At 36.6% G+C, this 13,891-nt stretch overlaps 1 protein-coding gene across 2 annotated transcripts in view; it reads left to right on the top strand.

Moving 5' to 3' along the window:
- The window catches only part of EFCAB7 (EF-hand calcium binding domain 7), a 50,930-nt gene that overhangs the window by 27,485 nt on the left and 9,554 nt on the right, over positions 1-13,891 (top strand). For both annotated transcript variants that reach the window (XM_047723834.1, XM_047723835.1), the window contains exons 8-10: positions 2,010-2,119; positions 4,633-4,790; positions 5,400-5,533. In XM_047723834.1, the coding sequence (XP_047579790.1) occupies positions 2,010-2,119; positions 4,633-4,790; positions 5,400-5,533 (402 nt within the window). The remainder of the gene's footprint in view (positions 1-2,009; positions 2,120-4,632; positions 4,791-5,399; positions 5,534-13,891) is intronic.

Genomic DNA, 13,891 nt, shown 5'->3' with positions numbered 1-13,891 from the left:
CTCTTACCTTCCAGTGAGTTAGCCTGGACTTGTTCTCTTCATGTAACTGGGAACTCAAAGAAAAAGCAGAAGCACTTAGGGCTTCCTGAGGCTTTTGCTACATTTTGTTTTCACAGCAGGTTACAGTCCAGATTTATAAGTCCAGATTTATAACCTAGAGAACTAGACTTTTCTCTTGTTGGAGGAGCTGCAAAGTTGCACTGTAATGTGCTGTGAATATAGAGAGGGCAGCCATTTCTGCTGTCTTCCACAGAAGGCAAGGGAGTAAGCTTTCTGGATATAGGGCTGGTGGAAGGGATGGGTGAAGAGTGGTAGGTGGCCAAGCATTCCACATAGAGGGAATACTCTAACAGGTGCTCTGAGGTGAGAGTGTGACTGGTGTTAAAAGAATAGCAAGGTCACTAGAATGGCTAGAATGAGCTAGGAGAATGAAGGAATAAAGCAGATGAAGACAGGGAGGAACCAGGACAAAATGGGGTAGAAATGATTTTGTTTGTTGGTTTGTTTTTGCTATAATAAAGACTTGGGCTTCTGAGAGAAATGAGGAACCTTAGGAGGATTTTTCCCGTGGCTGCCCTCACAAGTTTTTCTTTATCTTTAACTTACAACTGTTTGAATATGTGTCTAGGTACTTTTGTTTTTCTCATTGATGCTGTTATTGTGGAGTGTGTTTGTATTTATTATGCTTGGATTTTTGACTTACTGTCTTTCATTATTTTTAGAAGAATTTTTCACTTTTATTTCTTCAAATATCTCTTCTGCTCTTTCTTTTCTTTTTCCATTTATATGGCGCCTGACATCTAGTCTGCCATGCTGCACCACAGATCGGCCAGTGCTTGCATCTCCTCTCTTCCTGGAAGGGTGTGACTTTTCTTGGATTTCATACTACTTGCTTACTCTGGGACCTCAGCTCTGATGAATTCAAGGAAAAATTGTGATTTTTCCTTGAACTCATCAGAGTTCAAGGAATAAGAAATTATGATTCATGTACTGTTTCTTATTGTTAGGGTGGGAGCAACATTAATCCAACTCTCAACTCCATGAGAGGATTTTGAGTAGAGACAGTACGTAATCTGACATATTTTAACAAAAGCAGTCAGGTTGCTATATTGGAAATAGATTGAAATGTACCCAAGTGCATGTAAGGTGTCCAGCTATGATGTTATTGCAGACTTCTAGGAAGGTACTGCTGATGCTTTGAATCAAAAATGTAGAAGTGATAAGAAGTGGATATCCTGGATATATTTTGAAGGTTAAACCACAGGATTTCCTGAAGATTGGCTATCATATGCAAGAGAAGAAAAAAGTTGGAGATGATTTCAAGATTTTTAGCTTGATTGGAAGTATGGCAACTGGAAGGATGAATTACTATTTACTGAGACTGAGAAAGAATATAGATGGACAGTTGCTTTTTTTTAAGGGGTTGGAGAAGGTCAGTTTTAGACATAGAAGTTCAAGTGGAAATGTCAAATAGGCAATTGATTATATGGGTCTAAAGTTCAAAGAAATGGTTCCAGTTGGAGATGTAAATTATGGACTTGCCACCACATAGGTGAGGTCTAACATCTTTTCCCCCAATGCCTTTCCATAGGTAAGCTAGTGCTTGAATCTCATCTCTCTTGGAAAGGGTTTGTTTTTTCTTGGGTTTCAGGCCTTGCAACCTCAGCTTTCTGGTAAATTTAAGAAAAGTTCTGATTTTTTTTTTTAATTTTAATTTTTATAAACACATATTTTTATCCCCAGGGGTACAGGTCTGCGAATCGCCAGGTAAAAGTTCTGATTTTTAGAGAGTAAGTATAGACAATATTTCTAGCAAGGTCACTGTATATTGTTATAGATGCTGTGATGTTTCTATATAAAAACGGGTTATGTGTTTCTGTATAAAAACAGGTTATGTATTTCTTTAAAAAAAAAAATCCAAAGGGGAAAGAATCCACCAGCTTCTATTTACATAGGAAAGAGTAAGTAGTAATTGCTTATTTTAAGATGTTTGGGTTTTTTGTTTCTAGGAAAACCATCCCCTTGGTTATCAGTTGATACTGCCTTATATATTCTTAAGGAAAATGAGAGTCAAGCAAATCTACAACTCATGTGTTTTACTGAACTACGAAATAGAGAAGTATACATATTTATTTCCTAATGTTTAATTTGAAAATATAATATGATCTCAAGTTTGGGGAAAATAGTAGTTTTTCTATATTTGTTTTTAATTTTTGTATCTTCCCCTCCAGTTAGGGTATATACAGTACTTAAGCACTATGCATATTATATATGTCTCATTAATTGTGTTGAATTTTTTTCTTGTTTGCTGAGATTAAGAGCTGAGGATTGATTAGTGGTCTTGGCTTCATAACTTATAAGTTGTGTGACATTTTACTTCACTTTCTTCTTCTCTAAATGCCCAGATGACTCACATGTGAACATTTTTTTTTTATATGCAATGAAAATGATTGATGCCAGTGGATTTTTCCCCTAAATACAAGCAATTCAAGACTTTGGAAGAGTTGCTTTAGATGTTTGTCTTTCTTATAATCCTACTGCAAAAAAGAAAAACTTCAAGATTACTATCCTCAGGCATGACTTATATTATAGGGTTCAAAAATAGATTGATCTGAAGGAATGCTTTTAAATGATTTTATATGTTGCCTGTGGGGTTGTTCTGATCTTTCCTAATTATATATTTACTCAGAGGCCAAATATGTGAAGCAGATACATAAATGTGGCTATTTATTTTATGAGGACTACAAAATACATCTGCTACACAACAACAGGAATAATACTATTCAAGGGCTTACTACAGTATCATATTTAATCTTTATATAGGTCCAGCGGCAGACAAACATTTCCCTGATGGAATGTTGTATAAAAGTCTTTATTGTAGGCTTCCTAACAGGCAAGAATAGTTATAGGCAAGAAACAAATAAAATGACAGAAGCTAATGTTTTGATGAAACTCTTCTTCAGAACTGACTACAAAGTTAAGTTCAAGATAAAGCATTGTCTAAAATAATAGCTTTTCCCATTTTGTTTTGGATAAAATTACTTTCTTATGATATTGCATGTATAAAAATGTTAGTACATAGCAAGCCTGTAATAAACTTTGAATGAGTTTCTATTTACCTTTTTACTATATCGGCTTCTGTTTTTCTGTAATGTGTCATATTTACAAAAGATTTTTAGCTTTAGTTTTAGTTTCACAATTTTCTTTAAGCAAAGTTTTGTGCCCATGAAAGACTTTCCATTTGCCATCCACAATGGCAGCTCAAGGCTATATGTGGAGATAGGGAAATTCTCAGGATAACATGTATTAGGAAAAAGCAGAAACTGCATCTCACTCCTGGATATCAGCCTACATCTGACCAGTTTATAAGATTATGGTTTCCCAAGGAGGGATTTGGTCAATCTTTAGGCTTCAAAATGACCCTGACCCTAGCTTTATTGGATTACTCTTGTATCGAGATAGAATGGTGTTACTTTAGAATGATTATGGTTCCTCTGACTTGTGGGGGCAGAAATAGTGCTGAACCCAGAATTCAGATAAGCAACTTTATTTTGTGTATGAGTCCCCGGGATGATCTAAAATACATCTGCATTTTGGAAGTTTTTGGATACAATACTGGGTAGAATTCCCTAAGGCGATTCTGTGCTGAAGGGCAAATAGCTGTTTGCTTGCTATTATACACCATGAGAAAATGCTTAGATTTAATGTATTTGACAGAGATAACCCCTAGGTTTTATAAGTAGCCGTTTGGTTCCAGAACACACCTAGAAGGTCCATAGAGAGATGCCATTATACTTTCTTTTATGAAACAGGAGAATAAAATGTTTCCCATACAAATGTCCTGGCACTCATAAATTTATATACTGTGATGGAAAAGAATTTTGTGTAAGGTTTATTTGGGATTCTACCATCTTGTTTTATAGTCCATATTACATAAATGATAGTAGAATTCCAGTGCTTCTGTCTACATAATTACACTCTTACAAATGTGGCTAGTTCATACAAATAGTGAACTCTTGAAATATATTTAATTTTGGTTATTGAAATCTAATTTACAAATCACATATTTTTGTTTTGAATATTTTGTTTTGAATCAAACTAGGGAATTGTGACTGAAAAATTATTCTAAGATCTCTGCTTTCTGTTGAAGATATTTGCATCACAAACATTTTTGAAGATTACGGAGGAAAATTGAGAAGTTATGTAACTTCTTACTACTATACTGTTAGGCATTTGTTTTTAAAATATATTATGAACTACATCTAATGGTCTTGTGCCAGGGCTACCATTAACAAAAAGGTTTTTTTAAGATTTTATTTATTTATTTGAGAGAGAGAGACACAGTGAGAGAGGGAACAGAAGCAGAGGGAGTGGGAGAGGGAGAAGCCGGCTTCCCGCCCAGCAGGGAGCCTGATGTGGGGCTCGATCATAACCTGAGCTGGAGGCAGACATTTAACGACTAAGCCACCCAGGCTCCCCAATAAAAAGATTTTGAAGCTGTAAAAGATTAACAGGAGCATAATAGAGTTGGTAAATATTGATAAATTACTTCTAACACTTCTCTTTCAGAAGAAAGATCAAAAGTCAGTAAGATTCATGGTGGTTGTTGTTTTTTAATTCTTTTGAGAAAAGGTGTTTGGGTGGACTGGTGAACTAGGACCTGGAATTTATTGGTTAATTCCTTCCACAACTGGCTGTAGGCTGAAGAAAGAAATAAAACCAATAACTGAAGAGGCCCAACTTGTGTATAGAGATGAAACAGGGGAATTATCTCTTACAAAAGAATTTAGGTAAGTTTTGTTTATTAAGGCTAGAACTGTAACATCTAAACAGGTTATAGATCAATAGCCTGTCTTCCATCCTTTCCTTTGGCCAGCCACCACCCCTACCCCTAGATTCGAATTCAATAACTCAACTCATTCACTAGGCATTTGAAAATGATTTTCCATTCACAGATCTGGGATTGCCTTTCATTTCTGGGTTCCACGCATTTAGCAAGTCAACTTTAGTCACACATCTACAGATTTCTACCTGACTAGGTAGGCACTGCCTTGGAAATAGATCCTGCTAGTTACACTGTTAACTTAGATAACTGTCAAATATGAAATCCAAATATTTAGGTGGCTCTCTCATACCCTAGATATATATAATAACATTGGGTAGAAGAGGAAGAAGAGAGTAGATTGGAGAAAGGAGAAGAGAAGGAGGGGATTACTATTCATTAAGGTCCTACTATGTGTTGAGATACTATGGTTGTTTTAGAAGCTTGTTTATCTCAAGTAGACTTAGTAAGAAATATATCTGGGTACATTTAGTTTTTAAAAATTGTTTAATGCCTTGATATTACTTCATTTTAGTCTAGTTGTCTTGAAGACAATTTCCTATTTTTGTAATTTTAGGTCAACTTTATTAGATATATTTGAAGTAATTGATTTAGATGGAAATGGTCTTCTAAGCCTTGAAGAATATAATTTTTTTGAATTGAGAACAAGTGGTGAGAAATGTGATGAAGATGCTTGGGCTGTCTGCCGTGGTAAGCACTTGTCTTTTTCCTTTTTTTTTTTTTTAAGATTTTATTTATTTATGTGAGAGAGAGAGAGTACACAAGTAAGAGGAGGGAGAGGGACAAGCAGACTTTGTTCTGAGCACCAAACCCAATGTGGGGCTTAATCCTGTGACCCTGAGATCATGACCTGAGCCGAAATTAAGTCAGCCACTTAACTGACTGAGCCACTCTGGTACCCTGCACTTTTCTTTTTCTTAGTGGATACATAAAAATATGTAGTGTCTTTTCATTCTTTTTTTTTTTTTTAAGATTTTTTATTTTATTTATTTGACAGAGAGAAATCACAAGTAGGCAGAGAGGCAGGCAGAGAGAGAGGAGGAAGCAGGCTCCCTGCTGAGCAGAAAGCCCGATGCGGGGCTCGAACCCAGGACCTGGGATCATGACCTGAGCCGAAGGCAGCGGCTTAACCCACTGAGCCACCCAGGCGCCCCTGTCTTTTCATTCTTAAGAAGTAAAATGTTAAACTTCTCCATAGAATATTATTAGGGCAATTAGGACAGTTAAAAAGTAATAGCATTGATGGGTACCTGGGTGGCTTAGTCAGTTAAGCTTCTACTTTTGGCTCAGGTCATGATCCCAGGGTCCTGGGATAGAGCCCCACGTTGGGCGCCCTGCTCAGAGGGGATCCTGGTTCTTCCTCTCCCTCTGCTCTTCCTTACCACATGTACTCATGCTCATGCTCTCCCTCTCTCTCAAATAAGTAAAATCTCTTTTTTTTTAAGTAGTAACATTGTTTATAGACCATAAAAACATAAACATTTATTTTCCTTAGATTGATAGTTGGTATAGTATTTAAGTTAAAATATCAATTACTTAAATATAATTTCATTTTTAGCCTATGCTCTTTGGAGCTTAGAATGGAAAAGAATTTTGTCCCAGCTCTTGATAATAATGGGACTGAAGTGGTTGAGAGCCCCGAATTGTGCCCAGGACAGAGCATCAAAGAATTAACAGGCTAGAGTTTTACTAAAAATAAAGCAGTTTCCAGAAAGTTCTTTTTTTTTTTAAGATTTTATTTATTTATTTGAGAGAGAGAGAGACAAGATAGCAAGAGAGAGAACATGAGCAGAGAGGAGAGGGAGAAGCAGTCTCCCCACTGAACAGGGGGGAGAAAGTACATCCTTGAAGGTATGGACACCAAAAATACCAAGGTAGGCAAAGAAAAATACTGAGGATGAGACAATTCTGTTATCTCTTAGGAGAAGTCTGGGAAGAGGGGAGGACTTACGTATTTAAGCCAAGGACTGAAAGATCAAAGGGGAAAACCAAAAAGCTGTAGCCAGCTATAGATCACTGAATAAGAAAACCAGAATGCAGTCAGAAGACAGATTAACCTACATATTGGTGTCACTGGGGTAGTAATGTGTCCTACTCCTTTGGTTCTTAAAATGGTTTAAGGTTGACAAAGTCAGTGAGCCAGGTGGGAGTCTTATAAATCTATCTATCTAAACAGCAAATGAAGTAGAAATATTATTAATAGAAAGATTTTCAAAAATCTTTTTTTTTTTTTGAAGACTTTATTTGACAGAGAGATAGAGTCAGAGAGCACAAGCAGAGGGAATGGCAGAGGAAGAGGAAGAGGAAGAATCAGGCTTCCCCTGAGCAGGGAACCCAACTGCAGGGCTTGATCCCAGGATGCTGAGTTCAGGACCTGAGCTGAAGGCAGATGCTTAACCATCCGAGCCACTCAGGCACCCCGCATAAATGTATCTTTTTAACTGGAAGTTTATGTAATATAATCAGGAACAAGAAATGCATGTTGGTTAATACTATTAAACTTTGAATAACAAGATTGATAATACACAGAATATTTTTAGGAAGGTATAATCATCTTGCAACTTTAACGATACAATCTTTTGATTATTGTTGGCACTAGAGCACATTCAATAAGAGTGAGTCATAATTAGAATTTTCTTAGGGTAAAGTTTTTGATGAATAAAATTTTAGTTTCATAATTGGGGGAGCCTAGCTGGCTCAGTCAATTAAGCATCTGATTCTTGATCTCAGCTCAGGTCTTTGTCTTAGGGTCATGAGTTCAGGCCCTGCTTGAAGCCTCCTTAAAAAATAATAATAATAGGGTGCCTGGGTGGCTCAGTGGGTTAAAGCCTCTGCCTTCAGCTCAGGTCATGATCCCACGGTCCTGGGATCGAGCCCCGCATCAGGCTCTCTGCTCAGCAGGGAGCCTGCTTCCTCCTCTCTCTCTCCCTGCCTCTCTGCCTACTTGTGATCTTTGTCTGTCAAATAAATAAATAAAATCTTTAAAAAATAATAATAATTTAATTTAATTGGTAGAATTGATAGTTAACATTTTTTGAAAATTTACCATATACCAGTTGGAAGTACTTCTTTTTTTTTTTTTTTTAAGAGAAGTGGGGGGGGGGGGCGGAGGGAGAAGGAGAGAGAATCTTAAGCAGGCTCCACACCCAGCACAGAGCCCATTGCAGGGCTCAACCTAACAACCGTGATATCATGATCTGAGGTGAGATCATGACCTGAGTTGAAATCAAGAGTCAGATGCTTTACCAACTGAGCCACCCAGGTGCCCCCAGTTGGAAATACTTCTATAATCAACTCTCTGAGGTATATCCTATTATTTCTTATTTTACAAATAATTTTACAGAATCAAAGACAGTAAGTCATCTGATCAAACAGCAAGAAAATTTCACAGCTGATTTTCTCATCCAGGCAATTAAATACCAGAACCTTAAATATCCTGCTACAAAAAAAGTCCCCAAGTCTGGTTGACTTAAAAAATGATTTAGAGGGGATTCTCCTTCACCAATGTTAATGATACTGAAAAGAATTAGGCTTTTTAAGTTCCGAAAATTTTTGTTTTTCTAGTCTTACATAATATTAATTTTATCTATCCTCCTTGATAATATGAAAATGTGTTATTTATCTGTAAGATAATAAACTTTTTTAAACTTAAAAGTACTTTTATTTTTATTATTTTTAATAGACTTTATTTTTAGAGTAGTTTTAGGTTTATAGTAAGGATTCACTAGATCTCCATATATTCTTTTTCCACCCTCTACGAATTTCCCCTACTTTTAACATCTTGCATTACTTTGATACAATTGTTAGAATTGATGAACCAATACTAATGCATTTTTACTAACTAAAATCCATAGCTTATATTAGGGTTATATTGTACTGTACAGTTCTCTGGATTTGGGCAAATATATAATGTCATGTACCTGCCATTTATAGTATCATACAGAATAATTTCATTGCCTTAAAAATCCCTTGTGTTCTAGCTACTCATGTATCTATTCATCCCTTCAAACCCCTGGCAAAACCACTGATCTTTTTACTGTCTCTACAGTTTTGCCTCTTCTAGAGTGCCTTGTTGGAGTATCATGCAATATGTAGCCTTTACAGACTGGCTTCTTTCACTTAGCGGATGTATTTAGATTTCTTTTTTTGACTTGACAGCTCAGCACTTAGCGCTAAATAATAATTCTATTGTATGAAGGTACTATAGTTTGTTTATTCATTCACCTATTAAAAGACATGTTGGTTATTTTGAATTTTTGGTAATTGTGAATGTAGCTGCTATTAATATTCATGGGCAGGGGTGCCTGGGTGGCTCAGTCAGCTGGTTAAGCATCTGCCTTCGGCTCAGGTCATAATCGCAGGGTCCTAGGACTGAGCCCTTCACTGGACTCCCAGCTCAGCAGGGAGCCTGCTTCTCCCTCTGCCACTCCCCCTGCTTGTGCTCTCTATCTGTCAGATAAATAAGTGAAATCTTTAATAACAAAAATACTTATGTGCATATTTTTGTGCATGTATAGTTTTCAACTTGTTTCAATTCATTTCAATTCAGTGATTGCTGGTACAATAAAACTATGTTTAATTTTGAAAGAACTGCCAAATTGTCTTCCGAAGTGGTTGTCCCATTCTGTATTCCCACCAGAAATGAATGAGCATCTGCATTTGGTGGTGTTAGTTTTTTGGATTTTAGCCTCGAATATAGGTGTGTATTTTGTTGCTTTAATTTGCAGTTCCTTAATGACACATGATCTTCTCATATGCTTATTTACCATCTATATCTTGTTTGGTGAGATGTCTTTCAGATCTTTTGCCCATTTTTTGATTGAGGTGTCTTTTCCTTTCATATGTTATGCTTTTGGATTGTGCGCTTTTGGTGTTGTATCTAAAAACACATAGCCAAACACAAGTCACCCAAATTTTCTCCTGTTATCTTCTAGAAGTTTTATAGATTTGTGTTTTGGGTCTGTGACCCATTTTAGTTGATTTTTGCGACAGATGTAAGGTCTTTGTCTACATTTGTTTTTTTACTTGTGGATATCCAGTTGTTTTAGCACCATTTATTGATAAAACTATCCTTTTTTCCTTTAAATTGACTTTGCTCCTTTGTCAAATATCAGTTCACTATATTTGTATGGGTCTTTTTCTGGTTTCTCTGTTTTGTTCCACTGATCTATGTGCCTAATCTTTTGCCACTATCACACTGTCTTGAATACTATAGGTTTAAAGAAAATCTTATAGTTGGGTATTAATGAATTTATAAAGAAGTAATGGAGGATTGAGAATTTTAAGTTTTAAAAGTAGATTACTTATTGATAGTCTCTATAGTATAGTATCTAGATATATTTTTCTTGAAAGTAATAATTTTGTTGTACTGATATCAATTATTTTTTTCATCTTGCTTTATTATATTGTAGCTCCAGCCCCCAGTTTGATGGCTACCATTTTTTTTAAAGATTTTATTTATTTATTTGACAGACAGAGATCACAAGTAGGCAGAGAGGCAGACAGAGAGAGAGGAGGAAGCAGGCTTCCTGCTGAGCAGAGAGCCTGATGCGGGGCTCGATCCCAGGACCCTGGGATCATGACTACCTGAGGTGAAGGCAGAGGCTTTAACCCACTGAGCCACCCAGGTGCCCTGATCGCTACTATTTCTATGACCTAATTTAATCTATATTTACTTTTTTTCTTGCAAAAGTCCTTTGTCACTTTCCAAATTCTATAAATTATTAATCTATTAATACTATTAATCAATTATACTACTATTAAACTACTAATCAGTTTTAAATTGTTACGTTTCTGCTGCTTTTTTTCACAATAATGCATACAAAAGAGATATCTTAAATAAGGAGTACCTATTTTCCTTGGGTATATTACAGTTGGAAGCTGGAAAATAAAATCTTTCTTATTGTAGGGCAGTTAACAGAATATAATCCATGGTGAGTAGTTGTTTGTTATCCATATAATAGACAAATTCAGGAATTATACATGTGTAGATATTTCTAGGTGAATTTAGTTTTACTTACAAATAATGTTAAAATGGATATACGTAGATTTATTTGTCTGGGACATTCATAGAACTGAAAGTGTTTCCCATTATCTAACAGTTTTTTAAGGACCAAGGGGCAATTTGGTTAAAATTAGAGTAGTTAGACATATAGCAGTCTCCTTAAACCTGGCACCATCCACATCTCCCTTTTTGACACACCAGTAGTTTAGGGGGTATTACATCATATTCAACCAGGTTCTCCTGTGTTTAGGCGGCAAACATATATGAAGCATTTTAATTTTTAAAAATATGTATCAGTATATACTCTAGATAAGCAAGTAGGTTGGAGCTTACCCAGAAAAATGACAATTTCCTCATGATTTGGAAACCAAATCATGAACTATGATGGTGCTTTGTGCTGAGTTGTGGGAAACTGAAATGAAAATTCACTAGCATGTGTTTTTTTTTTTTTTTTTTTTTTTTTTCTTTTCAGGGTAACAGTATTCATTGTTTTTGCACCACACCCAGTGCTCCATGCAATACGTGCCCTCCTTAATACCCACCACCTGGTTCCCCCAACCTCCCACCCCCTCCCCTTTAAAACCCTCAGGTTGTTTTTCAGAGTCCATAGTCTCTCATGGTTCATCTCCCCTTCCAATTTCCCTCAACTCCCTTCTCCTCTCCATCTCCCCATGTCCTCCATGTTATTCCTTATGCTCCACAAATAAGTGAAACCATATGATACTTGACTCTCTCTGCTTGACTTATTTCACTCAGCATAATCTCTTCCAGTCCCGTCCATGTTGCTACAAAAGTTGGGTATTCATCCTTTCTGATGGAGGCATCATACTCCATAGAGTATATGGACCACATCTTCCTTATCCATTCGTCCGTTGAAGGGCATCTTGGTTCTTTCCACAGGTTGGCGATCGTGGCCATTGCTGCTATAAACATTGGGGTACAGATGGCCCTTCTTTTCACTACATCTGTATCTTTGGGGTAAATACCCAGTAGTGCAATTGCAGGGTCATAGGGAAGCTTTATTTTTAATTTTTTGAGGAATCTCCACACTGTTCTCCAAAGTGGCTGCACCAACTTGCATTCCCACCAGCAGTGTAAGAGGGTTCCCCTTTCTCCACATCCTCTCCAACACACGTTGTTTCCTGTCTTGCTAATTTTGGCCATTCTAACTGGTGTAAGGTGGTATCTCAATGTGGTTTTAATTTGAATCTCCCTGATGGCTAGTGATGATGAACATTTTTTCATGTGTCTGATAGCCATTTGTAGGTCTTCATTGGAGAAGTGTCTGTTCATATCTGCTGCCCATTTTTTGATATGATTATCTGTTTTGTGTGTGTTGAGTTTGAGGAGTTCTTTATAGATCCTGGATATCAACCTTTTGTCTGTACTGTCATTTGCAAATATCTTCTCCCTTTCCGTGGGTTGCCTCTTTGTTTTGTTGACTGTTTCCATTGTTGTGCAGAAGTTTTTGATCTTGATGAAGTCCCAAAAGTTCATTTTCGCTTTTGTTTCCTTTGCCTTTGGAGACATATCTTGAAAGAAGTTGCTGTGGCTGATATTGAAGAGGTTACTGCCTATGTTCTCCTCTAGGATTCTGATGGATTCTGGTCTCATGTTGAGGTCTTTTATCTATTTCAAGTTTATCTTTGTGTACGGTGTAAGAGAATGGTCAAGTTTCATTCTTCTACATATAGCTGTCCAGTTTTCCCAGCACCATTTATTGAAGATACTGTCTTTTTTCCACTGTATATGTTTTCCTGCTTTGTCGAAGATTATTTGACCATAGAGTTGAGGGTCCATATCTGGGCTTTCTACTCTGTTCCACTGGTCTATGTGTCTGTTTTTATGCCAGTACCATGCTGTCTTAGTGATCACAGCTTGTAGTAAAGCTTTGTAGTAAAGCTTGTAGTAAAGCAGGTAACATGATGCCGCCAGTTTTATTTTTGTTTTTCAACATTTCCTTAGCAATTTGGGGTCTCTTCTGATTCCATACAAATTTTAGGATTATTTGCTCCAGCTCTTTGAAGAATACTGGTGGAATTTTGATCGAAATGGCATTAAAAGTATAGATTGCTCTAGGCAGTATAGACATTTTAACAATGTTTATTCTTCTGATCCAAGAGCATGGAATGGTCTTCCATCTTTTTGTGTCTTCTTCAATTTCTTTCATGAATGTTCTATTGTTCCTCGAGTACAGATCCCTTACCTCTTTGGTTAGGTTTATTCCCAGGTATCTTATGGTTCTTGGTGCTATAGTAAATGGAATCAATTCTCTAATTTCCCTTTCTGTATTTTCATTGTTAGTGTATAAGAAGGCCACTGATTTCTGTACATTGACTTTGTATCCTGCATGTTACTGAATTGCTGTATGAGTTCTAGTGGTTTGGGGGTGGAGTCTTTTGGGTTTTCCATATAAAGAATCATGTCATCTGCGAAGAGAGAGGGTTTGACTTCTTCATTGCCAGTTTGGATACCTTTTATTTCTCTTTGTTGTCTGATTGCTGTTGCTAGGACTTCTAATACTATGTTGAACAAGAGTGGTGAGAGTGGGCATCCTTGTCTTATTCCTGATCTCAACAGGAAGGCTGTGAGCTTTTTCCCTTTGAGGATGATATTTGCTGTGGGTCTTTCATAGATAGATTTTATGAAGTTCAGGAATGTTCCCTCTATCCCTATACTTTGAAGCGTTTTAATCAGGAATGGATGCTGGACTTTGTCAAATGCTTTTTCTGCATCAATTGAGAGGACCATGTGGCTCTTCTCTCTTCTCTTATTGATTTGTTCTATCACATTGATTGATTTGTGAATGTTGAACCATCCTTGTAACCCAGGGATGAATCCCACCTGTTCGTGGTAGATAATCTTTTTAATGTGCTGTTGGATCCTGTTTGCTATCACTAGCATGTTTTGAGCCATTTTCATTCCATTTTTTTTTACTTTTTAAATTTTTTTATAAACTTATAATGTATTATTAGCCCTAGAGGTACATGTCTGTGAATCGCCAGGTTTACATACTTCACAGCACTCACCATAGCACATTATCC

This window comes from Lutra lutra, chromosome 4, assembly GCF_902655055.1.
Source record: "Lutra lutra chromosome 4, mLutLut1.2, whole genome shotgun sequence".
Taxonomy (NCBI): Eukaryota; Metazoa; Chordata; class Mammalia; order Carnivora; family Mustelidae; genus Lutra; species Lutra lutra.
The sequence above is the reverse complement of the archived record's forward strand: the minus strand, read 5'-3'. Positions and strand labels throughout refer to the sequence as shown.